General features: G+C 40.0%; 1 protein-coding gene across 2 annotated transcripts; it reads left to right on the plus strand.

Annotated features, from left to right (window-relative positions):
- Positions 1 to 27,861, plus strand: IQCD (IQ motif containing D). 2 transcript variants are annotated; one of them, XM_007490003.3, is made up of 6 exons: positions 1 to 233; positions 3,250 to 3,292; positions 6,598 to 7,434; positions 7,769 to 8,002; positions 8,942 to 9,013; positions 27,197 to 27,861. In XM_007490003.3, exons 3-6 carry the CDS (start codon positions 6,709 to 6,711, stop codon positions 27,476 to 27,478), a joined length of 1,314 nt encoding a protein of 437 aa, XP_007490065.1. In that variant the 5' UTR covers positions 1 to 233; positions 3,250 to 3,292; positions 6,598 to 6,708; the 3' UTR covers positions 27,479 to 27,861. The 2 variants fall into 2 exon arrangements, with proteins under 2 accessions (XP_007490065.1, XP_001378579.1); XM_001378542.4 differs by lacking the exon at positions 3,250 to 3,292.
- Positions 27,862 to 27,971: the final 110 nt, after the last annotated feature.

Here is a 27,971-nt window from a genome sequence, read left to right on the forward strand (position 1 = left end):
GTAGGATAGTCTCGGAACTGTCGTTCTCCTGGCTCTCTCGATTGGCTCAACCCTTAATGGGAAAATGCCGGATAATGAGTGGTAACTGGTCAAGTCAATCTGAACCATAGAGTCACGCCTCCGGATGTGGTCGGTCTGGTTTAATGTTTATCCGTAGCCTAGCAACGCCGTCACGCTGGAGACCTAGGAAGGAGTGGTTGAAGGAGAGGGAAGCCCCAAAGCTGCGAGGGCCGGTAAGTGTAGATGATTGGGGTTGGTAGTGGAGCGAACTGGGTGACAGAGCAACAGAGAAATTCTGCTCTTTGGAAGAGAAAGTGTACAGGGAAGAACTTTTGTTCGACTAATGGTCAAGAGCGTCCACCCCTCTGCCTCTTGTTCTCCTGGAGGATTAGGTTAAAGAGCCTTTCTTATCGCTTTCCCAGTTGGAAGGGACCCCAGAGGACATCTAATCTAACCCCCTGATGTTACAAACGAGAAAATGAGACCCCAGCAGGCAAAGCCAGGAAGTGAACTTAGAATCACGGATATGAGCTAGAAAGGGGTCTCAGAGTCAATCCTTTCAGTACGCAAATAGGGAAACAGAGGCACAAAGAGATCCGGATTCACAGGGCCAGATAAAGGGCAAATCAGGGACTTATCTAGGAGTCTTCTGGCTCTCAGCTCCAAGAATTTGCTGTAATCATCCACTGAATTTATTTTTGATGTGAAGGATCTGAAATGATGCAGACTCCAACTCCACCTACTGGGTCATTCCCTAAAATCAATCTATCCTTCAATAAATATATATTTTTAAATTTATTTAAAAAAAAAAAAACCTTTACATTCTTCTTGGAATCAATACTGTGCATTGGTCCAAGGCAGAAGATTGGTAAAGGGTAAGCAATGGGGATTAAGGGACTTGCTCAGGGTCACACAACTAAGAAGTGTTTGAGGCCAGACTTGAACCCATCTCCAGGCTTAGTTCTCAATACACTGTGTCATCTAGCTGCTCCCCATCAATAAATATTTATTAAAACATTTGCCAAGCTTGAGGCAGCTAAATGGCTCAGTGGATAGAGTTCTGGGCTTGGAGTCAGGAAGACCAGAATTAAAATCCTCAGGTACTTACAAGCTTTGTTAACCTGGGCAAATTACTTAACCCCCATTGCCTACTTCTTACCTCTCTTCTGCCTTAGAACTAATACTTAGTATTGATTCTAGGACAGAGGGAGTTGTTTTTTTTTTTAATAGAAGGAAAGAAAGAATGAAGAGCCTGATGAGAGGAAAGAAGAGAAAAATAAGATAAGAGTATAAAGAGACCTAGTTTGTATGTCTTCAAACCCTGACCCTGCCATTAATGATGTGTGACCTTGTGCAAGATGTTTGAATTTCTCTAGACTACCAATTTCATTTTCTCTCCAATGTTGGTATCAGACTAGATGATCTCAAAGGTCATTCTAGTTGTGAACTTGAAACAAGTTCTAGGTCTTAATCATGAAGTCATAAGACTATAGGGGATCAAAGGGGTCATCTAATCCAAACTGTACTTGAACAAAATCCCTGTCTACTCATACCTAACAAGGTATCATCCAGCTTTTGCTTAACGACCTCTAATGAGGGAGAACCCACTACCTCTTGTATCCCCCAGATTACATGTTGGTACAATTTTCCATAATCATTGACATTTTTCTGATCCATGTTCTCTCTCTTTCCCATCCCTCCCCCTTCCCCAAGACAGCAGGTAATATGGTACAGGTCACAAAATACATTTTTCCATTTGCGTAAAGTTATGAAAGAAGACACATATTTCTTTACAATAGAGAAAAATTCACAGAGGAAATAAAGTGGAAAATGTCATGCTTGAATCTGCATTAAGACTTCATCAGTTCCTTCTATAGGAGTGAATAACCCTTTTCACCAAAGGTCCCTTGAATTTTTTGTTTTTCTGATAATAAAGTCATTCAAAGTTGATCATCATATATTATTGTTTTAACTGTGTACAACAGTCTCCTGGTTCTGCTCACTTCACTTGACATCCCTTTATATAAATCTTTCCAGGGTTTTGTATGTGTGTGTTAATCTTGGTAATAAAACCACAAATAAGCAAATATGAAAAATAGTATGCTTTGCTCTTCATCTAACTCCAACAATTCTTTTTCTGGAGGTAGATGGCATTTTTTTGTCAAAAGTCCTTGGAATTCTCCTGGATCATTGAATTGCTAAGAGTAGTAAAGTCTATCACAATTGATTATTCCACAATATTGCTGTTACTGTGTACAAATGTTCTGCTTATTTCACTCTGTATCAGTTCATGCAGTTCTTTTCAGATTTTTCTGAAGTCATCCTGCTTATAGCACAAAAGTATTCCATCACCATCATATACCACAATTTGTTCAGCCATCCCCAGTTGATGGATATCCCTTCAATATACAACAAAAAGAGCTGCTGTAAATATCTTTTTTACAAGTAGATCCTTTCTCTTTTTTAATATTTTGGGGATACAGATCCAGTAATGGTATTATAAGTATGCATAGTTTTATAACCCTTTGGATATAGTTTCAAATTGCCCTCCTCCACTATAGTTGGATTAGTTCACAACTCTATCAACAATGCATTAGTGTCCCAATTTAAGCGGAAAGAAATCTAATAATTCCTCCACATAACAACTCTTCTTCAAATAAACTAAAGACTACTAACATCTCATTCCCCCACTCCTCAGTGATTTCTTATATAGGTTAATTCCCAGCTCCTTCAAACAGTCCTTATATGACATGATGCCCTTCTCTGAGCACTATATCATTTATCAAAGCCTTTTTTAAAACCCTTACCTTCTGTCTTAGAATGGATACTATCAGTTCTGATATTTTATGACCTAAAGGGCCCTTCCATCCTTGACAACATCTTTGTTCTGGAACTCTCTTGTCTTGGACATTTTATCTTGTCCTTCCAGCTCTGACATTCTCTGTTCTAAGGATTATCTAAGGATTATCCATATTATTCCTTTTTCTTTTTTAACCCTTCCCTTCTGTCTTAGAATCAACCCAAGTATTGGTTCAAATGCAGAAGAGCAGTAGGAGCCAAAGAGTTGGAATAAAATGACTTTGCCCAGGGTCACACAGCTAGGAAGTGTCTGAGGTCAGATTTGAACCTAGATCTTCCTGACTCCAGGCCTGGCACTGTATCTACTGAGGTGCCTAGATGCCTCTGGGATCTATATATATATTGGGGGGAGGGATTTTTTTTAACATACATTTTACCTTCTTTTGGCAGGCATTCAAAATGTGAGCCTAGGAAAAGAAAATGAGAATGCAAGGTAAATCCAAAATAAAAATAATTATAAAGACTTTAACACAGGCCCATAAAGCTTTTGTTCTTTCTCATTCGTTCACTCTAACTTCCAGCATGTATAGGGCAACTTTGATACAGTAGCATCCTTCTTTTCCCCATCCTTTTCTGTATTCAGAACAAGAGGTCAGGATCTGGACCTAGAGCTGAAAGAGACCCTAGAGGTTGTCCAGTCCAACCCCCTCATCTTCCGAGTGAAGAAACAGAGGTCCAGCCAGATGAAATGATTAGCTCCAGGTCACTCACTCTGTAAGCATCAGAGGTGTGATTTGAAACCAGGTCCCTGGACTCCAGAGTCAGCATATCTCCTTTTCTCCTTTAAATACTTCCCCACCCTGGTCATAATTGCCAAAAAATTAGGCTTTGTATAGTCTATAGAGGAAACCAGTTAATCGGCAAGCATTGATTTTATTTTTTAATTTTATTTTTATTGTCACGCAAAACCCACTTCTATATTGCTCATTGTTGTAAGAGCATAGCCATAGATAATCAAAAACCCCCAAATAAAACCATAGAGACACTGATGTGAAAGATGACTCCAACAGTTCTTTCTCTGGAGATGGAGAGCCTTCCCCATCAGCCAGGATTATCCCAGATTAGTGCAGTTAGCAGGCATTTATTAGGCTCTACTATATATCTGGCTCTGTACTAAAATCTGGGACTACAAATAGAAGCAGCTACATGGTGTAGTGAATAGAGTGCTGGACCTGGAGTCAAGATTCATCTTTCCCAGTTCAAATATGACATTTTCTAGCTGTGGGACCCTGGGTAAGTCACTTCACCCTGATGGCCTCAGTTTCCTTATATGTAAAATGATCTGGAGAAGGAAATGACCCTCCACTCCAGTATCTTTGCTAAGAAAACCCTAAATGGGGTCAAGAAGAGTCATACATGATTGAACAATAACAACCCAAATAGAAGGAGAAAGACAAATTGTCCTGTCCCCAAGGAGCTTATATTCTAACAGAGGAAGACAATGAATAAAAGGGAACTGGAGATTGGGGCAACTGGTATAGGAGGTCCATGGCCTGGAGACCCGGTAGAGAAGAGAGAATTGGAGTCGAGTCAGCCAGCAATATGGCCCAGAGAAGGATGACTATATCTTGAACTTGGGCCTCCTCCTTAAATTGGAGGTTCTGGGAGGAAGCAGCCAGTGAGAAGGTAAGGCCTCATGAGAAGTAGCTCAGGGGTGGAGTGAGCTTCCAAGGGGAGAGTCTGACTTGATAATGCCCAGTGGAGGGGAGTTAGCTGTGAAATTACAATTCTGTGTGGAGTTAAGATGGTAAAGATAACTATATAACACTTCATTTGTCTCCCACTCTAATCCTTTGCTTTGGTCTCATGAGTCTCCTCATTGTTCTCCAGAGGCCGCCTGACATTTTACCTTTACTTAAAGAAACAAATTACGTGCCAGGTTGAAAATAGGCCTCATAGTAAGGACAGTCTACATTTGTTGGGGTTTGATGAATTGAGATGTCTGTATCAACTGAAACAAAACTATAGCATAATACTGCCAAGTTCTGGGTTCCACTAGGGTGAAAAGACTTCGAGTTTGTAGGAAATGGCTAGGAAAGATCTGGAATTTAGCACATTGAGTGCTAGAAGCCAAGAGTCCTGCCCTTACCATGAATTCCTATGAAATCTTACTGTCTCTCTGGCTCATTTTCTTCATCAGGAAAACAGAGTTGGATTAGACAATTTCTAAATACACTCCTGGTTTTGGCATTCCTTATTCTAAGTGCCCTCCCAGCTCTGACATTCCCAGTTCTTATACCCTCCCAGATCTGACATTTTGGCTTCTAAGGGTCCTGTGCTCTGCCATTTTCCATGCCCTGACATTCCCTTGGGAATAGAGAGAACATTTTTGTAAGTAGGTGGCAAGGGGGTTCCCTGGAGTCAAATCATGCCTCTGTCATTTCATGCCTGTTGTGACCTTAGACAAGCCACCTCATTTTCCTGGGCCTCACAGCATCCTTGTCTGCAAAATGAAGGCTTTGGGTTGGCCTCTGAGGTCCCTTCCAGCCTCGAGCCATGAATCCCCTCCCTTGCCTTGACATTGGACAAAATCCTGCTCATGGGCCAAGGTTCCATGTTCTCGGTGAAGCCTTCCCTAATCGCTCCCTCCCAGGTCCTTCCTGCAGTACCTTTGTGTGTGCTGCTCACCTGGCTTTTCATCAGCTTCCCACCTCTAGTCTTAGGCACTGGAGCAAGAAGGCCTGATTTGTTGGGTTTTTTCTTTTGTATCCTCCTATGGTGCCATAGAGTAGTGGTTCAATAAATATTTGGTGATTGAAAGAAGGAAGAAATACAGGAAGAAAGGATGGTTAATGATATCAAAGCAATAAATGCAATTTCATTTTTTCAGAGGCAAACAGGGTTAAACAACTTGCCTAGGGTCACATAGACCTATATGTACAAGGGAAAGTTCATATGTCTCTACATGTATGTATATGTATCTTGTGTATATGTATATATTTATGTATAGGTAAAAATTCAAGTGCCTTTCAATTAATCATAAGCCATTGATTTCTGATGGGCACCATAGCTTTTTTTTAACCCCTTACCTTCTGTCTTAGTATCAATTCTAAGACAGAAGAGTGGTAAGGATTAGGCAATTATGGTTGAGTGACTTTCCCAGGTCATATAGCTAAGGAAGAATCTCAGATCAGATTTGAACCCAGGCCTTCCCAACTCTAGACCTGGAGCTTTATCCACAGTGATACTTAGTTGACTCTACCATAGGTTTTGAAAATATTAAAATAATAAATTATTTTTATGTTTATTAATTAAAAATTTAAACATTTAATTAAAATTTTAAAAAATTAAATTAAAATTATTTCAAAGTCATTCATATAAAATCTTTTGATTAAAAATCAGTGGAGGGGCAGCTAGGTGGCTCAGTAGATTGAGATCCAAGCCTAGAGAAGGGAGGTCCTGAGTTCAAATGGTTCAACCCCCTTACCCCTCTTCTGCCCCTTCCAATACACAGTATTGATTCTAAGACACAAGATAAGGGTTTAAAAAAAAATCAGTGGAAAGTGGTCAAGCCCTTCCATTCCAGCTCATAAGTTGTACCCAAAATTGTGCAGGAATAACACCCCAGCCTTCTGGAGGCTCTGGTAGGGACAATTGATGCTTTCCATTCAGGACTCAAGAGTAAAATTTGCACATTGTTGGGGAATGCCAGTCTCAGCAACTATTTATGCGGTTTTCAGACTGATCAACCCTTTAGGAAGTCTCTGCTTATTCTTCCTGCCTTCCTTCCTTTTTCAGAGTTCCCAGTGTCAGAGTGAAGAATCTGCAGAACCCACAAAGCTTTCGAGTAAAGGCTGAGACTTTTGTGCACTCCAAGAGTAGCTCTAGGACAAATCAGCAGCATCCACCATGGCGATGGACGTGCTTGTGGCTCCACTTTACCAGGGCTCTGAGATAGCCTCTGGTAACAGGCCCAGGATGTCCATGGGCCTGGGTGCAAGAAAGGCCTTGCTCTCATGTGGAAACACCAGCCAACTGGACCCAGCTCGGACCAAACTCACCACCATCGAGACCAAGAGGATCATTGCTGTCCTGGATGAAACCATTCACAAGGTCGAGCTGATCACGCTGCTGTCGGCAGCTGCATACAGCCAGGAAAGTCTGGAGGGCCTGTGGGATGAGGACACCATAAGAGCCGTCCGAGAGCATGAGGACCTGTGCAATGGCCTCCTGGAGGAGGTGAACCTGATCAGAGAAGAAGAGGAAGAGGTTGAAGAGATGGGAGAAGATGAGCTTCAGTTCCAACTGCAAGAGCACAAACAAAGGGTCGAGCTCCTCAAAGAAGAGGTGAAGAACTCTGCCCGAAACACCCTGAGGATCTTCCTGATCAACATCCCAGCCGGGGACGTCTTTCGGACTCAAATTGTGGGGAGAAGTGAGGAGGCTGAAATTTTTCTACAAAGCCTGTTTGATTTCAGAAACTTTGTGTTCGAGAAGCTCCTCACCAGCCCCATGGAGGAGAAGGAGAAGGTCGAATTCATGAATGAGATCATTCTCAGGGACAAAAAGAATGCCGAGATGATCCGTGATCTCGAGACACAGCTGGCTGGCACCATCAAATCCAGGGATACCCAGGTAGGCCTGGGGGGGAACCCAAGAGCCTGTGGGGATAGCTTAGGAGGCACGCCTGCTTGAGCAGTGTAGAGAAATGAAAGGAGTGATGACTGTTGATGGCAATGAGGTTAGATACAGGAAATGGATTTTTTTAAATGAAATTTGAACTCAGGACCTCCCATTTCTAGGCTTGATTCTCAACCCTAGCTCACCTAGTCACCTAGCTGCCCACGAAACCCATAGTAGAATTTCCTCTTGGCCCAAGGCTTTCACCAGAGAGTCTTCCCAGCCTTCCTGGGGAGAGGCTTATTTCCAGCTTCTCCAAGGCTCATGGACTCTTCTTTCTCTGCTCCAGCTAGAGAAGGAGAATTTTGTGATCCGGGAACTTAAAAGCCACTTGCACCAGGTGCTCAAGTTCTCTGAAAGTCACCTCATACGCACTAAGCAAGAGGCCAAGAAGCAGCAGAAGGCCGAGCTGAGGGCGTCTCAGATCCGCATCACGAAGATCCAGCAAGATATCCTCATGCTCAAGACCCAGTACCACAACCTCACCATGGAAAACCGAGAGAGTGAACAGGGGCTCAGAAAGGTATGGGAGAGGCACAAAGAGGAGGCTCCAGGAGCAGAGCACCAGGCATGGGCTCAGGAGGTCCTGGGTTCATATCTGGACTCATTCAGACACTTCCTAGTGGAATGAGCCTGGGGAAGTCACTCAACCCCCATTGCTTAGCCCTTGCTGCTCTTCTGCCTTGGAACAAATATCCAGTATTGATTCTAAGAGAGAAGGTGGGGGTTTAAAAAAAGAACAATCACGAGGGGGCAGGTAGTTGGAGATGCCCCATATTATCTGTGAAGAACTTAGTGTGGGTAGAAAAGAGATCCAGAACTCTGTTTGTTCCAAGGACAAGGGAGGAAAGAACAGGACAATCCAAGCTGCTCAGATAAGACGCAGGACCTCAATGGCAGGGCATTGAAACACCCTGTTGGTCCATTCTGGCCAGCAGACTGTAAAACCCAAGAGCCTTTCTCCCTCCTGTGGACGCAAAGGCCATTCATTTTTCCTGCCACTCCAATACTGATAAGAATTAAGCTCCCCTCCTCGAGAGCAGCCATTTCTGTAGCTACATGCCTTACCTGCTGTTAGCAGAGCAGGCTTTCAGACTTTAACAGAAATCAGAACCAGGAGACTTTGGTCTCAGCCCATTTAAAAATGGCACCTTCTATAGCCTCTCTTGCGGACTTCAAAACTCAAGAAAGGGGATGTGTTTATCTTCACAGCACATCTGTGAAGGATGGGGGAGATCATTGCTTAGAAGAGGGAAACAGAGGCACTAGGAGATAGCTTTCTAAGTCTTACCTAAGAGGGCAAATCAAGAGAGGTCTCCTGACTCTGTGTTCTTAGCAGATGCCCATTGAATGCAACCAGGGATCTTGGGTCAATGAATGAAGAGCCAGATCTTCAATGTTCTGTTGATTACTCTACCACCATGGTTAAATAATTTCTACTTTTTATGTTTTATTTTTCTAGAAGAAATATAAACTAGAGACAGAAATAGAGAACTGGATCCAAAAATATGATGGTGAGATGGGAGAAAAGCAGGTAAGGCTCCCTTTCCTTTTCTTTCCATGTAATTATTCCAAAGGTTCCAGATTATGTTCCTTATTCTATTTTCTTTTTTATTTTCTTAACTTATCCTATTTTAAAAGAATATTTTATTTTTCCCAATTATATGTAAAAATAACTAACTTTTTTTCCCCTAAACCCTTACCTTCTGTCTTAGAATCAATTCTGCATATAGGTTCTAAGGTAGAAGAGCTATAAGGGTTAGATAATGGGGATTAAGTGATTTAACCAGGGTCATACTGCTAGGAAGTATCTGACCCCCCACCCCCCTGTCTCTGGGTATGTATCTCAATCCACTGAGCCAATTAGCTGCTCCCTTAATATATATTTTTTTAATTTTGAGTTCCAAATTTTCTCCCTCCTTTCCTTATCTCCTCCACCAAACAGCAAAAATTTGATATAGGTTATATACATGTACTGTCATGCAAAACATATTTCCATATTCAATTGTAAAAGAAAATAGACATCCTCCACCCTTAACAAATCATGAAAAAATGAAGTAAAAAATAATATGCTTCAATCTGTAATCAACTCTACCAGTTCTCTTTGGAGACAAATGGCATTTTGCATCCTTCAGAAGTCCTTTGGAATTGTCTTAGATCATTGGATTGCTGAGAATAGCCCAGTCATTCACAGTAGATCATCATATGTTATTGCTGTTACTGTGTACACTGTTCTCCTGGTTCTGCTCACTTCACTTTGCATCAGTTCATGAGTCTTTCCAGGTTTTTCTGAAATTCTCCTGTTCATTATTTCGTATAGCACAATAATATTACAAACATATATTTCAACTTGCCCAGCCATTGATGGGCAGCATCCTTTCAATTTTCAGTTCTTTGTCACCACCAAAAAAAAAAAACCAAAAAGCTGCTATCAATATTTTTGTTTATCAATATTTTTGTTTATAAGGAGCTTTTCCTTTTTTGAAATCTCCTTATAATACAGACTTAGTGGTATTATTAGACCAAAAGGTATGTACAGTTTCAAACTTTGTGTGAAATTCCAAATTGCCTTCTAAAATAGTTAGATTAGTTCACAACTTTAACATTATTATTAGTGTCTCAATTTTCCCACATCCTCTCCAACATGTCATTTCCCCCCCCCTTTTTTTTGTCATATTAGCTAATCTGATAGGTCTGAGATGTTATCTCAGAATTGTTTTAATTTCCATTTATCTAATTAATAGTGGTTTAGAATATTTTATGTCATTATAGATGACTTTGATCTCATTATCTGAAAACTGCCTGTTTATATCCTTTGACCATTTATCAATTGGAAAATGATTTATATTCTTATAAATTTGACTCAGTTTGCTATATACTTGAGAATGAGACCCTTATCAGAAAAACTTTCAATAAAATTTGTGCCCCCCATCCCAGCTTTCTGATTTCCTTTTAATCTTGGCTACATTGGTTTTGCTTGTGCAAAAATCTTTTTTTTTTATTTTAAACATTATTTTATTTGGTCATTTCCAAACATTATTCACTGGAAACAAAGATCATTTTCTTTTCCTCCCCGCCCCACCCCCCCCCCCCTTTCCCTTTCCCATAGCCGACGCATGATTCCACTGGTTATCACATGTGTTCTTGACTCGAACCCATTTCCCTGTTGTTGGTATTTGCATTAGAGTGTTCATTTAGAGTCTCCTCAGTCATTTCCACTCAGCCCCTGTAGTCAAGCAGTTGCTTTTCATCGGTGTTTTTACTCCCACAGTTTATCCTCTGCTTGTGGATAGTATTTTTTAGATCCCTGCAGATTGTTCAGGGACATTGCATTGCCACTAATGGAGAAGTCCATCACCTTCGATCGTACCACAATGTATCAGTCTCTGTGTACAATGTTCTCCTGGTTCTGCTCCTCTCACTCTGCATCACTTCCTGGAGGTTGTTCCAGTCTCCATGGAATTCCTCTACTTTATTATTCCTTTTAACACAATAGTATTCCATCACCAACATATACCACAATTTGTTCAGCCATTCCCCAATTGATGGGCATCCCCTCATTTTCCAATTTTTGGCCACCTCAAAGAGTGCAGCTATGAATATTCTTGTACAAGTCTTTTCCCTTATTATCTCTTTGGGATACAAACCCAGCAGTGCTATGGCTGGATCAAAGGGCAGATAGTCTTTTATCACCCTTTGGGCATAGTTCCAAATTGCCCTCCAGAATGGCTGGATCAATTCACAACTCCACCAGCAATGAATTAGTGTCCCCACTTTGCCACATCCCCTCCAACATTCATTACTTTCCATAGCTGTCATGTTAGCCAATCTGCTAGGTGTGAGGTGATACCTCAGAGTTGTTTTGATTTGCACCTCTCTGGTTATAAGAGATGTAGAGCATTTTTTCATGTGCTTATTAATAGTTTTGGTTTCTTTGGCTGAGAACTGCCTGTTCATGTCCCTTGCCCATTTATCAATTGGAGCATGGCTTGATTTTTTGTACAATTGATTTAGTTCTTTGTAAATTTGAGTAATTAAACCTTTGTCAGAGGTTTTTGTGAAGATTGTTTCCCAATTTGTTGCTACCCTTCTGATTTTGGTTACATTGGTTTTGTTTGTACAAAACCTTTTTAATTTGCTGTATTCCAGATTATTTATTTTGCATTTTGTAACTCTTTCTAATTCTTGCTTGGTTTTGAAGTCTTTCTCTTCCCAAAGGTCTGACATGTATGCTATTCTGTGTTTGCCTAATTTTCTTATAGTTTCCTTCTTTATGTTCAAGTCATTCACCCATTTTGAATTTATTTTGGTGTAGGGTGTGAGGTGTTGATCTAAACCTAATCTTTCCCACACTGTCCTCCATTTTTCCCAGCAGTTTTTATGAAATAATGGATTTTTGTCCCAAAAGATGTAATCTTTGGGTTTGTCATATGCTGTCTTGCTGAGGTCGCTTGCCCCCAGTCTATGCCACTGATCTTCCTTTCTGTCTCTTAGCCAGTACCAAATTGTTTTGATGACCGCTGGTTTATAATATAGTCTGAGATCTGGGACTGTAAGACCCCCTTCCTTTGTATTTTTTTTTTCATTATTTCCCTGAATATCCTTGATCTTTTGTTCTTCCAAATGAACTTTGTTATGTTTTTTTCTAAATCAGTAAAAAAAATTTTTGGAAGTCCCATGGGTATGGCACTAAATAGATAGATGAGTTTGGGTAGGATGGTCATTTTTATTATATTGGCTCGTCCTACCCATGAGCAGTTAATGTTCTTCCAATTGTTCAAGTCTAGTTTTAGTTGTGTGGAAAGTGTTTTGTAGTTGTGTTCATATAGATCCTGTGTTTGTCTCGGGAGATAGATTCCTAAGTATTTTATTTTGTCTAAGGTAATTTTGAATGGGATTTCTCTTTCTAGTTCTTGCTGCTGAGCTGTGTTGGAATTATATAGAAATGCTGATGACTTATGTGGGTTTATTTTGTATCCTGCAACTTTGCTAAAGTTGTTGATTATTTCGATTAGCTTTTTGGTTGAATCTCTAGGATTCTTTAAGTAGACCATCATGTCACCTGCAAAGAGCGATCATTTGGTCTCCTCCTTGCCTATTTTAATGCCTTCAATTTCTTTTTCTTCTCTAATTGCTACTGCTAGTGTTTCTAATACAATGTCAAATAATAGAGGTGATAATGGGCATCCTTGTTTCACTCCTGATCTTAATGGGAATGGATTTAGTTTATCCCCATTGCAGATGATATTAGTTGATGGTTTTAGATATATACTGTTTATTATTTTTAGGAATGACCCTTCTATTCCTATGCTTTCTAGTGTTTTTAGTAGGAATGGGTATTGTATTTTTTCAAAGGCTTTTTCTGCATCTATTGAGATAATCATGTGGTTCTTGTTGGTTTGCTTGTTGATGTGGTCAATTATGTGGATAGTTTTCCTAATATTGAACCAGCCCTGCATCCCTGGTATAAATCCTACTTGATCATGGTGGATGACCCTTCTGATCACTTGCTGGAGTCTTTTTGCTAGTATCCTATTTAAGATTTTTGCATCTATATTCATTAGGGAGATTGGTCTATAGTTTTCTTTCTCTGTTTTTGGCCTGCCTGGCTTTGGAATTAGTACCATGTTTGTGTCATAAAAGGAGTTTGGTAGAACTCCCTCTTTGCTTATTATGTCAAATAGTTTGTATAGTATTGGAGTTAGCTGTTCTTTGAATGTTTGATAGAATTCACTGGTGAATCCGTCAGGCCCTGGGGATTTTTTCTTAGGAAGTTCTTTGATGGCCTGTTGGATTTCTTTTTCTGATATGGGATTATTTAAGAAATCTATTTCTTCTTCTGTTAGTCTAGGCAATTTATATTTTTGTAAATATTCATCCATATCACCTAGGTTGGTGTATTTATTGCCATATAGTTTGGCAAAGTCATTTTTAATGATTGCCTTAATTTCCTCTTCATTGGAAGTGAGATCCCCTTTTCATCCTTGATGCTGTTAATTTGCCTTTCTTCTTTCCTTTTTTTAATTAGATTGACCAGTACTTTGTCTATTTTGTCTGTTTTTTCAAAGTACCAGCTTCTAGTCTTGTTTATTAGCTCAATAGTTCTGTCACTTTTGATTTTATTAATTTCTCCCTTAATTTTTAGGATCTCTAGTTTGGTTTTCTTCTGGGGGTTTTTAATTTGTTCGTTCTTAAGTTTTTTGATTTGCATTTCCAATTCCTTGATCTCTGTCCTCCCTAATTTGGTAATATATGCACTCAGGGATATGAATTTTCCTCTAAGTACTGCCTTGGCTGCATCCCATAAGGTTTGAAAGGATGTCTCACCGTTGTCATTTTCTTCAACAAAATTATTAATTGTTTCTATGATTTCTTCTCTAACTAAACGATTTTGGAGTATCATGTTATTTAATTTCCAATTAATTTTTGATTTGGGTCTCCATGTACCCTTGCCGATCAATATTTTGATTGCCTTGTGATCTGAAAAGGCTTCATTTATTATTTCTGCTTTTCTACATTTGAGTGCCATGTTTCTGTGACCTAGTGTATGATCTATTTTTGTGAATGTGCCATGTGGTGCTGAAAAGAAGGTGTATTCCTTTTTGTCCCTATTTATTTTTCTCCATATGTCTATTAACTCTAATTTTTCTAAGATTTCATTCACCTCTTTTACATCTTTCTAGTTTATTTTTTGGTTTGATTTATCTAAATTTGATAGCGGTTGGTTCAAGTCTCCCACTAATATGGTTTTACTGTCTATTTTCTCCTTTAATTCTCCTAGTTTCTCTATTAAAAATTTGGATGCTATAGCATTTGGTGCATACATGTTGATTAGTGATATTTCCTCATTGTCTATACTCCCTTTTAACCCTATCCCTTTTGATCAGGTCTATTTTTGCTTTGGCTTTGTCAGATATCATGATTGCAACTCCTGCCTTCTTTCTATCAGTTGAGGCCCAAAAGGTCTTACTCCAAACTTTAATTCTAACCTTGTGAGTGTCAACCCGCCTCATATGTGTTTCTTGAAGACAACAAATGGTAGGGTTTTGGGTTCTAATCCAATCTGCTATTTGTCTACGTTTTATGGGTGAGTTCATCCCATTCACGTTCAAAGTTATGATTGTCATTTGTGGATTTGCTGGCATTTTGATATCTTCCCCTAGTTCTGACCTTTCTTCTTTAGCTATCTCCTTTTGAATCAGTGATTTACTTTAGGTCAGTCCCCCTAGTCCCCTCCCTTGAGATGCTTACCTTTCTAGCCCCTCCCTTTTTATGCTCCCTTCCCCTCCAGCCTCTCCTTCCCTCCCTTTTTATACTCCCTCCCCCCTCCCCCTCCTTAATTTTCCTTTCTTTCTTGCCCTGATGGATAAGATAGAATTCAGAATCCCACTGGATCTAGATATTCTTCCCTCTCAGAGTTGATTTCACTGAGAGTAAGGTTTAAGTAATTCCATTTCACTCTCTCTTCCTCTCCTTCTCATATGAGAGTTCTTCCCCTCCCCTTCCCATGTGTATCTTTATATGGGAAAGATTATTTTATTAAGTCCCCCCCTATTTCTTGAAGTAAATCTTAGTGTTATGGACAGTTCCCCCCTCCCTTTTCCTTTCTTTCCCCCCACTTTCCCCAAATCTTCTTAATGCCCCAATCTTTCCCTATGCATGTTTCTTCTAACTACTCTTATGATGCAAACAATTTTTGAGAGTTACACAATACATTTTCCCCACATATTAATATATATAATTTGATGTAAATGTAGTCCTTATAGAAGAGAGTTTGACTTAAAGAAAAAGATAAGATTTATCTCCTTTTCCCTTTCTTTCATATTTACCTTTTCATGTTTCTCTTGCTTTCTGTGCTTGGATATCAAATTTTCCACTAAGTTCTGGTCTTTTCTTAGCAAATTCTTGGAAATCGTCTATTTTGTTGAATGCCCATACTTTCCCCTGGAAGTATATAGTCAGTTTTGCTGGGTAGTTGATTCTTGGTTGGAGAACCAGCTCTCTTGGCTTTCTAAATATCGTGTTCCATGCTTTGTGGTCTCTTACTGTGTTAGCCGCTAAGTTGTGTGTGATCCTTATGGGAGCCCCCTTATATCTGAAGCTCCTCTTCTTGGCTTCTTGTAGGATTTTTTCCTTTTCTTGGAAGTTCTTGAATTTGGCAATTACATTCCTAGGGGTTGTCTTTTGGGGATTTAGTATAGAGGGTGTTCTATGAACCCTTTCTGTTTCTATTTTGCCCCCTTGCTCCAGAACGTGTGGGCAATTTTCTTTTATTCCTGTAGAATAATATCGAGTTTATTGTTTATCTCTGGTTTTTCTGGGAGACCGATAATTCGGAGGTTGTCTCTTCTTCCTCTGTTTTCCAAGTTCTTGCTGTTTTATGATCTCACTTTCTTCGAGTTGCTTAATTCTGGTCGTTAGGGACTGGTTTTGCTTTTCAGCTTTGTCTGCCCTTCTATTGGATGCTTCGAGCTCTTTTTCCAATTGAGCAGTCTTATCTGTCAGACTGCTGATCTCTTTCTCCTATTTTTCTTTCCAGGTTTCCATCTTTTGGATAAGTTCCAATTTGAGATCTTCCAGAGCTTGTTGGTAGTTTCCATTTTGGGAGGCATGTTCTGATTGTTTTTGGATTTCATCCTCAATCTCTTCTTTTCCTTGGGTACTTCCACCATAAAAGTTTCCAATAGTCACCTTTTTCCCTTTCTTCCTGGAGGCTTGATTTTGGGCCATGTGAGCCATCCCTTTGGTGGTTTTATTCCCCTTTCCTTTTTGGTCTGGGGTCTGGGTGATATGGGCGGGTTTTCTGTGAATTTAGGTTGCCTCAGACTAGTTCTTCCCAGCCTCCGAGGTTTCTTAGAGTGCTGGGTCCCTGATCACAGCCAATCTGCCCAGGTGTTCAGCTCCACCCAGATAATCAGCACGTGGTCCGCCCCTGGTGTTTAGCTCCGCCGAGATGTTCAGCGCAACCTCCCTGAGCACAGCTCCGCGGACCCCCTGTGCTCAGCACCAGGTTCTCCCATGAAACTGCCCTGAGATGTTTTTTCCTGATAGTCCCCAGATCCCAAGGACCCTGGAGTGCCCCGCCCCCCCAGACAGAGCCGTTCCCCACTCACTCGCTGTCCCAGTGAGAGCTCCAGTAGCTCACTCTGGTTTGGTGAGGGAGGTGGGGGATGGAGAAGGGTGGCTCAGTTCACGTTTCTGTGCAAGCTTTTCCTCCTTATTATAGTGTGGAAATGTTCAAACCCCAAGTACCTTCGCCTCTGTGGTGTACTGGGGAGTACTGGGGAGTCCTTCTGTTCCTCCAGAGGTGATTTTTATGCTCCTTTGATGTAGTCTATTTCGTTAGGTGCCGGGGAGAGGAAGCATGTGGCGTCTAGATTGCAGCCATGATTACCCGGAAGTCTGTGCAAAATCTTTTAAATTAATGCAATCAAAATTATCCATTTTACATTATGTAATGTTCTCTGTTTCTTGTTTGGTCATAAGTTCTTCTCTTATCCATAGATCTGACAGATAAGCTATTCCACATCCCCTGATTTGTTTGTGGTAGCACTCTTTGTGCCTAATTTTATGTACCCATTAACTTGGTATACAGTATGAGATGTTGGTCTATATTTAGCTTTTGTCAAACTCCTTTCCAGTTTTCCCAGTAGATTTTGTCAGATAGTGAGTTCTTGTCCTAAAAGCTTGGACTTTGGGGTTTAACAAATACTAGATTCCTATAGTCATTACTACTGTGTATTGTCTACCTTCTCTATTCTACTAATCCATCACTCTGTTTCTTAGCCAGTACCAGATTGCTTTGATGCTTACTATTTTGTAATAAAGTTTGAGAACTGGTACTGCTAGGCCACTTTTCTTCCTTTTTTTAAATGATTAATTCCTTGATATTCTTGACTTTTCTTCCAGATGAATTTTGTTATTATTTTTTCTAGCTCTGTGAAATAATTTTTTGATAGCTTGATTGGTATGGCATTGAATAAATTAATTTAGGTAGAATTGTCATTTTTAAAACATTAGTTTGGTCTATCAATGAGCAATTAATAATTTCCAGTTGTTTAAATCTTACTTTATTTGTGTGAAGTGTTTTGTAATTGTGTTCAAATAATTCCTGGGTTTGTCTTGGCATGTAGACTCCTAAGTATTTTTATTATCTACAATTGTTTGAAATAGAATTTCTCTTTATTTCTCTTGATGCTAGAATTTCTTAATTTTATGTAAAAACCCTGCTGATTTAAGTGGATTTATAGCCTGCAACATTATTAGTTAATATTTCGCCAAATATTTTAGTTGATTCTGTAGTATTCTCAGTTTACCACCTTATCATTTGCAAAGAAGTTTTGTTTCCTCATAGCCTATTCTAATTCCTTGAGTTTCTTTTTCTTATTGCCATAACTAACTTTTCTAGCACAATAATGAATAATAATGATATTTGATGCCCTGGCTTCACTCCTGATCTCTTTGGGAAGGCTTCTCCCTTATCCCCATTATAGATAATGCTTGCTGATGGTTAAATACTATTTATCATTTTAAACCTTTTATTCCTGTGCTTTCTAGTAGTCTTCTTTTTTTTTTAAACCCTTACCTTACGTCTTGGAGTCAATACTGTGTATTGGCTCCAAGGCAGAAGAGTGGTAAGGGCTAGGCAATGGGGGTCAAGTGACTTGCCCAGGGTCACACAGCTAGGAAGTGGCTGAGGCCGGATTTGAACCTAGGACCTCCCGTCTCTAGGCCTGGTTCTTAATTCACTGAGCTACCCAGCTGCCCCCTCTAGTAGTCTTAATAGGAATGATTGCTGTATTTTGTAAAAATGTTTTTCTGAATCTATTGAGATAATCATATGTTTTTAATGGTCTTGTTATTAATATGATCAGTTATGCAGATGGTTTCCTAATATTGAACCAGCCCTTTATTCTGATAGAAATTCCACCTGGTCGTAATGTATGATCTTTGTCATATATTACTGTAATCTCCTTCCTAGCATTTTAATAAAAAATTTTGCATCAATATTCATTAGGGAAATTGTTCTGTAGTTTTCTTTCTTTGCTTTTGTTCTTCCTTGTTTAGGTATCAGTACCATATCTGTATTATAAAAGAAATTTGGTTGGACTCCATCTTTGGTGGTTATTTTCCCAAATAGCTGGTATAGTATTGAAATTAATTGCTTTTTTAAATGATTGGTAGAATTAACATGTGAATCTATCTGGTTCTGAGGATTGTTTTTTTAGGGAGCTCATTGATAGCTTATTCAATTTTCTTTTCTAAAATGGAGTTAAAGTATTCTATTTTCTGTTAATCTGGACAATTTACAATTTTGTAAATATTCATTCACTTGGCTAAGATTATCAAATTTATTGGTGCTTTGCTGGTTAAAATAGCTCCTAATAATTGCTTCAATTTCTTCTTCATTGGTGGTTAATTCACTCTTTTCATTTTTGATACTGGTAATTTAGTTTTCATTTAAAAAAAATCAAATTAACCAATGGTTTATCTGTTTTGTTGTTTTGGCTTTTCCCCAAAAAATATCAGCTCCTAATTTTATTTGTTAGTTTATTGGTATGATTACTTTCAATTTTATTAATCTCTACTTTGATTTTTAAGATTTCCAGTTTTCTGTTTAATTAGAGATTTTTAATCTATTCTTTCTCTATTTTATTGATCTAAGTGTTTAGAGCTATAAATCTTCCCCAAAGTACTGCTTTGACTTCATTCCATAAGTTTTAGTATGTTGTCTCATTGTCGTCATTCTCTCTAATAAAATATTGATAGTTTCTATGATTTGTTCTTTGACCCACTCATTTTTTAGAATTAGATCATCTAGTTTCCAATTTACTTTTAATCTATATTTCCCTGGTCCTATATTGAGTGTGATTTTTATTATGTTGTGATCTGAATAGGATGCATTTAATATTTCTGCTTTTCTAAGTTTTTATGTCTTAATACACGATCAGTTTTTGTGTAGGTGCCATGTAATGCTGAGAAAAGGTATATTCCTTTTTATTCTCATTTTTCTCCAGAGGCCTATCATATCTAACTTTTCTAAATTTCTATTTATCTCCTTAACTACGTTTCTATCTTTTTTTGGGGGGGTATCTAGTTCTGAGAGGGGAAAGTTAAGGTTCTCCATTAGTATAGTTTTACTATCTATTCTTTCCTATAACTCATTTAACATTTCCTTTAAGAATTTGGATGTTATATCATTTTTGGTTCATATATGTTTAGTATTGATATTCCTTCATTGTCCATGTACCTTTCAGCAAGAGGTGGTTTCCTTGCTAGTCTCTTTTAATCAGATCTATTTTTGCTTTTATTTTGTCCCAGATCACAATTGCTACCCCTGGGTTTTTTTTTTTTTTACTTCAGATGAAGCATAATAGATACTGCTCCAGCTCCTTGTTTTTACTCTGTGTGTGCGTCTCTCTCTACTTCATATGTGTTTCTTATAAACCACATATTGTAGGAGTCTGGTTTTTAAATTACTCTGATATCTGCTTTTGTTTTATGGGTGAGTTCATCCCACTCACATTCATAGTAATAATTACTGTATATTTCCCTCTATTTCCCCCCTTATTCTCTCTCTCTCTCTCTCTCTCTCTCTCTCTCTCTCTCTCTCTCTCTCTCTCTCTCTTGCCTTTCACCCTGTCCTTTCTCAAAAGTGTTTTGCTTCTAACCACTACTTCCCGCAATCTGCCCTCCCTTCTATCAGTACCCTCCTCTTTTTTTAGCCTTCTTCTCTGTATGGTATGATAGATTTCTATACCCAACTGAGTGTGTATATTATTCACTTTCAGTCATTTCCAATGAGAGTAAGGTTCAAGTCTTGCCTACTACCCACCCATCTTCCTCTCTTTTTTGTGCTTCTTATATATGAAGTAATTTACCCCATTCCATCTCTCCCTTCACCCTTCTCTCAGTGCACCCCTTTTTCTTACCCATAATTTTTTTGTGTCATCCCGTCACAGTCAACTCACATCTTCCCTCTGTTAATGTATATTCTTTTCTAGTTGCCCAATAACAAAGTTCTTAAGAGTTTACAAGTTTCATCTTCCCCTGTCAGAATATAAACATTTAACTTTATTGAATTCCTTATGATTTCTCTTTCCTGTTTACCTTTTTATGCTTCTCTTGGATCTTATACTTGAAAATCAAAATTTTTATCAGCTTTGGCCTTTTCATCAAGAATGCTTGAAAGTCCTCTCTTTTATTAAATAGCCACCCCCCTGAAATATTTTATGTAGTTTCATTGGGTAGGTGGTTCTTGGGGATACCTAATGCCTTCTGGAATTTCATTTCCCAAGCTCTCTGGCCCTTTAATGTAAACTCCTAAGATAAAGTATAGGAATAGGAAGTCCCCAAGTATAAAAATTGAACCCCTTCTCCCCAAATCCTGCAGGGTCAGGCTTTGCCTGCCTAACCCCCTGGGGTCAATTGTGAGAGCAGTCCTGATTCTTAGCTGTCCTAGCTATGATATCAAGTTCAAGGCTGTCTAGAGGGATTGAGAGGAAATCTTCTTGTGGTGAATGGATTTCTGGCAAAGTCCTATTCACTCTTGTTTGTCTCCCACTGGATACCAGGGTCAGGCTTCACAGGAGGATGCTCCAGGCTCAGAGGTTCACTCAGATCAACCTCCCTTGTGGGCTTCCCAAACATAAGTGAGTCCAACTGTTTGGGTCTTCTCAGTTCCTCTGATCCTTCTCCGGAATTCTCTCTCCTTTCTCCCCTTCCCCTGCTGGAGTTGGTCTTCCAGCATGATGAGTCTGCTTTCCTCTCTTACAAATCCCCCTTTTGGTTATTCTTGAATTTGTCAACTTGACAATTCGAGTTGCCTTGAATGCATTACTTACCTTATGTCTATTGTCTCTACTATTCTATCTACCTATTTGCTATCCCTTCTATTCCCCTCCAAAATAAAAAAATCTCTTAACCCTAAACTATGTCCTTACTCTTAACCTAATTTATCTTGGCTAATTCCTAAGCTAAAATGAGGTTTCAGGAAAGTGGTTTGGGTTAAGTGTGTGGGGCCAAAGGTTTGATACAATGAAATAATTCTGGTTTGGGGATTAACAATATCTCTAAACAGTATGCAACAATGTTTGTAAACTCTCTAATAACAATGTCTTATAGAATTTTAACTAACATGAAATTTCTCCAAACTCCTTACATATCTAATACTTAAAGGTTTTAGCTTTTAGAATTGTATAACTTTATAAGATTTATGTGTATATATTAAGGTTAGTTTATCCTTTCCCTGTATCTAACTGAGTTATTTGAACTTCCTTTATCAACCCTAACTATTTCTGTCCCTAATTTATTAAGGGTTAAATGTGTTAGTTCAGGGGGCAGCTGGGTAGCTCAGTGTGTTGAGAGCTAGCCCTAGAGATGGGAGGTCCTAGGTTCAAATTTGGCCTCAGACACTTTCCAGCTGTGTGACCCTGGGCAAGTCACTTGACCCCCATTGCCTAGCCCTTACCACTCTTCTGCCTTGGAGCCAATACACAGTATTGACTCCAAGACGGAAGGTGAGGGTTTAAAAAAAATGTTAGTTCATTCCTATGCTCTGTTAGTCTGTTAATGAATTCACATTATGTACATGTATGTTTACTGTACAGTTATAACATATGATACATACATATTACATATATGCCTAAGTTCTGCTTGTTTGAGTCCTGCAAGAACCTTATTTACAGAAGTCAGTTTGTTATTGTGTATTGGATGCATATACTCACACCCTTGCCGATTTCTCCTCTTCACATCTTGCCTGTTGATTCTATTTCCCTTTCTTCTTTTCCAGGGTTCATGTGTATGTGTGTGCATTTCCCTGATGTGATATTAATGTGTATGGCAATTCAGCTCACGTGACATTCCTTATAGTTTTTTTCTATACAGTTCTTTCCTGTGTTCTTTATGTTCATTTGTAGTCTGTGGTGTTTTCTGGAGGATATCTCAGGTCCTGTTCTTTTCCTCTGTGCAGCTAACCTTGGCTTGACTGTCATCTCACCTTGACTGTAGATTTTTCTTTATACAGGAGCGTGCATGTGTGTAAGAGTAGTTGCCATTGTGTGAGTGTGTGTAAGAATGATTCAGATTGTGTGAGTGTAAGACTTTTCATGAAGTTCATCTTGTTTGTATTAGTGTGTATGAATGTCTGTCATGTCCTTCTTGTATTGTGATTTAGAATGATTGAGGGCGGAGATGGAGAGTTAGACACCTCTTATTCCTTGTGGATTATTTCCTCTATTCATTATTCAATTTCAGCATCACTTTCTATGGGACGATTTTGTGTGTCCTCCTCTTGGTCACTTTCTCTTTGAGTTTGAGCATCTTTGGGTGATCTGGGGCAATTTCTGTATCAATTTCTTCTGGACTACTTGAGGCAAAGTGGTGTTTAACATGAGAAGCATGGAACCATGGTTTCTTTATCTCTCTCTGTTCTGGCAACTTGGACAATGTATGTTTCCCCTTAACAATGGTTCTTGAGGATGGCTTTTTCCCCTTCCTTCCGGAAGCAGTCTGCAATGCTTTCTTTCAGCACCAAGGATAGGGCTTCTCCTCCTCTGGGGTCTTGGGTTGCTTCAATTAGCAGTCTGAGGTTAGATGTTGCATTCATTTTGTCTTTCCCTCTGAGCTTGTTCCAGAAGCTACAAGCTGTATTCTGGGTGGTGGTGGTGGGGTGCTATCCCTCCTTTCCTCCCCCTGGGAAGATTCTGTTTTGGGTGGAGGATGAGGGATGATGTTGACGTCATGCAGCTTCTCTCTGTATTCCCCTGGATGGATGTGCAAGTGCTCCTTGGACTGGTTTCTTGGAGGTAATTGCAGGGATGCTAGGTTGGAGTTTCAAAGCTCTCAGCTTAGTAAGGAATCTTCTAGGTACATCAGGCTGCAGCATCAGAAATGTTAAGTATTTGAGATATTCTCTCTTTCTGATCTTTGGCCTGGACCTGGCCTTTCTCTGTCCCCCTAGCTAAGTATCTCAGTTTTTTCCCTTTGGGTGTCCTAGAATTTCTCAGATGGCACTAAACTGCGATGATTTCCTTTGCGGACAACATTGTTTCTCCCCCAGCTTAGTTTCTCTTTCCCAGTTTAAGCCTATAGTCTCTTTTTGGCTTCTCCTGGGTTTCAGATTATTGATACAAACAGTTTATGTTGTTTCCAGACTCACAAGCATGTTTTAAACTTTGCCCTCTTCATGCTTGTATAAGGTGAAATCCTTTGACTCTTGCATCTTTGGTATTGTTTTCTTTGGTGATTGAGGAGTCATAGGTATAGTCTCTTCACCTGCACCCGCTTGTACTCAATGTCTGAAAAAGCAGTTTATTCAATGGTGGTCTAAGGAACTGTTTCAATCTTGGCAGCCAGGGCTTGTTAACATGGACTCTTCTAGGCTTCTCTGATCTGCTTTGGATTTCTTGGAATCCTGGTGACTTGTCCTGGGGAGAAAGACTGTGAAGGAAGCTAGAACTCTTTTGAGAGTATGCTGGCTGTATCAGCAGGGTTCTTCGGGTCTGTTGGTTTGTAGAACATGAGTTAGATCACTTTCCAGTGTTGTTCTCTCTTTCATTTCTTTGATTTGATTAGACTTCTTCATAGATTGAGTTTTAAGTCTTTTGTCTAGTCCCACACTGGATCAATGTAACATCCCTTCTTGTATTTTTCCCAAAGATCTTGCACCAGTCATGGTATGTTGTATCCTCGACAGGTACTGCAATTTGGCTGGTGAGGAGCTCTAAGTTAGAGAAAGGAAGATGAGATAGGAGCATCACAGTGTTTATTTCCTCATCATCAGTTTGTTTTCTATCAACTGTATAATTTTGTTTGTAGCACTGTAATGCAAGTTCTGACAGAGTTGCAACTTGTTTTTATCCTAAGCTAGTGATTTCTAAGCCTTGTTTCTCATTCTGAATGGCAGGTACCATGGCATTCAGTGATTTTGTGTTTTTCATGCCTTGAAAATCTTCCCAAGTGATTTTTTGTTCTGGACTCATGATTGCTATTAGCCAGGCTCTTTCCCCTTCTGTTAAATATTGATTCTCTGTGTCTTCTGCTGGTAAATCTGATTCCCCTTCTATTAGTTTCCGATTCTCTACCCCTTCTTGTGGAATTTTGATGGTTTGATTATCTCCCCTGTGGTTTTCAGCTTAGGAGTTTGCCTCAAGTATAGTGTGACAGCCTCAGAATGTTGAGTCAGAGAGACCCCCTGCATTTAGCTTGTTAGAATTCTGAGGCTCAGAGCTGCTTAGAGAGTGCTTATCTGTTAACTCTTTATTCTATTCTCCCTTAACCATCTTCCTCGAGTGTTTTGAAGTTTCTGGTTCAAGGGATAGCTTGTCATTGTGGAATAGATTTTGACCTGTGCTCATCCCTTCCCCATATCTGTTTTCATTGGTTTGTCTTGATGGTTTGGGATCATAGGTGTTGTGGATAGAAATCTTTTGCTGTTGGGTCTATGGTTGATCTGCTTCCCCTGTCCTCTAGCTTCTCCTGTTGTTCTTTGAGTTAAGGTATGCTCATGCCCTTTAGCCTGCGGGGTTATGATTGTTTGTGTGATGGGTTTTGCCATTTTGAATTCTTCATAGACTGTCTCAAATTTTTTGTTTGCTACTTTGTCTTTGGGGTTTAGAGAGTCAATGTAATGCTCCTTCATTGTTACTGTTATTTTGTGATGCTGTTTTTAACTGGAGGATTTGTTACAAATCTTTGTACTCTCCATTCCCAACCCACATTTGCATATTAAGAAATTTTCTAGATATTTCTTGACTTGCTCTTTAGTTTTCCCATCGTTTCCTTCTATGTCTCTAAGTGACTGAAATATCTTGTTCTTCATGTCTGATATGCCAATTTGTAATTCCTTCCCCATCTCCTGTATTTCCCTGTTTTGAATTCTTATTCTCTCTCTCTTTCTACAGACTTTAATTCTTCCACCACCACTTGTTTTATTTTCCTCCCTGTTGTGACCTCCCCAGTTTTCCTCCCTTGCACCCTCTGTGCATTAAAGCTGTGTTCTTCTGGCTTCATGCTGAGTATCGGGGGTTTCCTTTTGTAAGGACCTCTGAATACTTGGCTACTCAGGTGCTGCATGGACTTGAGATTGAGAGTTGTCTCTTCTTTGAGTTTGCAATGGTCACAACATTTGGGCTTGTATGTATCATGGTATGTCTGCTGTCTTCCATAGTTATTGTACCCTCTATTCTGTATAGCCCTGTTTTGATATTGTGAGTCTCTGCTGTAACCTTGCTCATATTTTACCTTCATGAGACAGAATCTGACCATGTGTCCCACTCTCTGGCATAAAAAGCATTTTCTGTTATCTCTTTGCCCCCTAACTTAGCATTGTGTTCTTTGGTGTGGGAAGGTCCTAATGGTAGTAAGATTTTTGACCTCCTCTATCTCTTTCTGCCTAAGGAATTCTTCTAGTTTTTGCTTCAATTCCTCCTTCTCTTTCTGCTGCTCTGTATGGGTCTCATGCAAATATATGGCAGAGTATCTCAGGTCTTGGAGGGATAAGGATTCGAAATTCAGGCAGTAGTTCTTTACATGGGAGATGGCTTCCTGGCTATCCTGAGTGTAACCCAAAATAGCTTCAGCGTTTTTCCATCAATCTGTTGGTGTAGACAGAAGGATGCTCTGTCTGCTACTGCCTCAGTCTATCAAATTTTCCCCAAACATTTGGTCTATTGCAAAAACTGTCGATCGCCTCTAACAAATCTCTTGCCTTTTAAAAAAAATGTCATGTTTAATAGTCTGGAGAAATCAAAGTTCGCATAATATTCTGGCTGTGAGCCCTAGTGTGCTAGTGCTTCTTCTTGCCCTGGGATGGGATGGGATTCCCATATGCAAAAAAGCCCTGAATGCAGTGCCAGCAAAGTGTGTCCCCTGTAGTCTCCTTCTTAGTTAAGTGGCTCCCTTACCACCTGTGGGCTGAGAACTCTAGAAGTTGCTGCCATGATTCAGCCACCCCCAGGGCCTGCACTGGCTTGCTGGGGCGCTGTCTGAGATGGACTATGCTCACCTTAGTTAGACAGATCTTTCTTTAGGCCTTCTAAGCTATCTTGGGATGAAAATTATTTTGCTTCTCCCTCTTTCTCCTGCCCTCCATCCTTTTCTCCATTTCTGCCACTCCAAAATTCATTTTGAGGAGTTATCTTAAAAGTTGTTTGGAGGGGAATTTGGGAGAGCTCAGGTAAATCCTGGTCATTACTCTGCCATCTTGGCCTATACAGCTAGTATTTCCTCTACATAACAAACCTTTAGCTATATGAAGAAAAAGGTCATCACAATCTCCTCAGACCCTTCTCTCCATCTCAGCCTATTGTCTTCTAGCTTCAAAAACCCAAGTTCCTTCAGTCTTCCTCCATCTCCTGGCTTTAAGTCCTACCTCGTGTTTGTTGCCCCCTGGAATACTATAGTTTGCCATCTCCTGATACATGGCAGTTATATGGGCAGAGGATGGCAAGGCGGTTACCTTAGGTAGTGCTCACATAGCTCAAGGTTCCATTAGCTTTGGGGGGAGTGCCACCTTGGATGCAAGAAGTACAGTTATGACAGGAGATGGGACATTATCAATTCGTGTCCCTAAGTTCCCAAGTTAGTGTATTATTATTTCTTTATGCTCTTGGGCACTTGCAGAATTAACTGCTCTAGGAGGGATGCAGCCATGTCCTTCCAGTGTCCATATGAAGAGGATTTCCTTAGTGACCCCAAACTACCTGGTTCCCTTTAGGCTGAATATGAAGAGCTGGACGAAATCTATACAGAGGAGAAGGCCCAGTTGGCAGAGCTGAGGGAAAAGCACAAGGTCTTGGTCGAGGAGTTTGTCCAGATCAGGGACGAGAGACTCATCAGCTCCAAGAAGAAGCTAGAGGCGGAACAGGAGATGACCCTCATGGTGCGGGCTGCCACCCTCATCCAGGCCTTCTGGAAGGGCTATTTGGTCAGGTCATTACTGAAGTCAAAGCGGAAGAAGAAAGGCAAGGGCAAAGGCAAAGGCAAAGGCAAAAAATAAGCCACTGCTCCTGCCCAGGGGCTCCTCAGAGGTGGGAACTGCTCTCCCTGTCTCCAGCACTCCTGGCCCTTTTTCCTCTGCCCCTTCTCTGTCCATGGCCTCAAGAGCCCTGTGGATTTTACTGGATTGACCCAGGTGAGGCCTAATCACACGAGGCTTCTTCCTGCCTGGGAGCAGGCTTTGGGTAGGTGTGCACACATGCCTCCAAATGGTGAGAGGAGTGCACAGGCTGCTGTGGGCATGTCAGATCACTCATGCTCTCTGCCAATCACTGACACAAACTTCTCTGATCGTGCCGAGCCTGCAGACACAGAACATGGCAGTCATCTTCAGGCCTTCCCTCTTTCTGTACTCAAGCCAATAAAGTCAAGTCCATTCCTTTACCCCACCCTGGGCATCTTTTCCCCAGTGAGAGCAGTGCAGGCTTTTGGGCCGGGAGGGCAGACAGCATTGGGCCTACAATTCATGGTGAGCTCCCATGAGCAAATCCATT

Source organism: Monodelphis domestica, chromosome 3 (genome assembly GCF_027887165.1).
Source record: "Monodelphis domestica isolate mMonDom1 chromosome 3, mMonDom1.pri, whole genome shotgun sequence".
NCBI classification, from domain to species: Eukaryota; Metazoa; Chordata; class Mammalia; order Didelphimorphia; family Didelphidae; genus Monodelphis; species Monodelphis domestica.

What these genes read in the sequence shown, in the direction of transcription:
- IQCD (XM_007490003.3), top strand. Translation starts at nt 6,709, where the DNA reads ATGGCGATGGACGTGCTTGTGGCTCCACTTTACCAGGGCTCTGAGATA. An exon ending in TCAAATCCAGGGATACCCAG is followed by an intron (nt 7,435 to 7,768) that starts GTAGGCCTGGGG and finishes TCTCTGCTCCAG; the next exon opens with CTAGAGAAGGAGAATTTTGT. An exon ending in GTGAACAGGGGCTCAGAAAG is followed by an intron (nt 8,003 to 8,941) that starts GTATGGGAGAGG and finishes TTATTTTTCTAG; the next exon opens with AAGAAATATAAACTAGAGAC.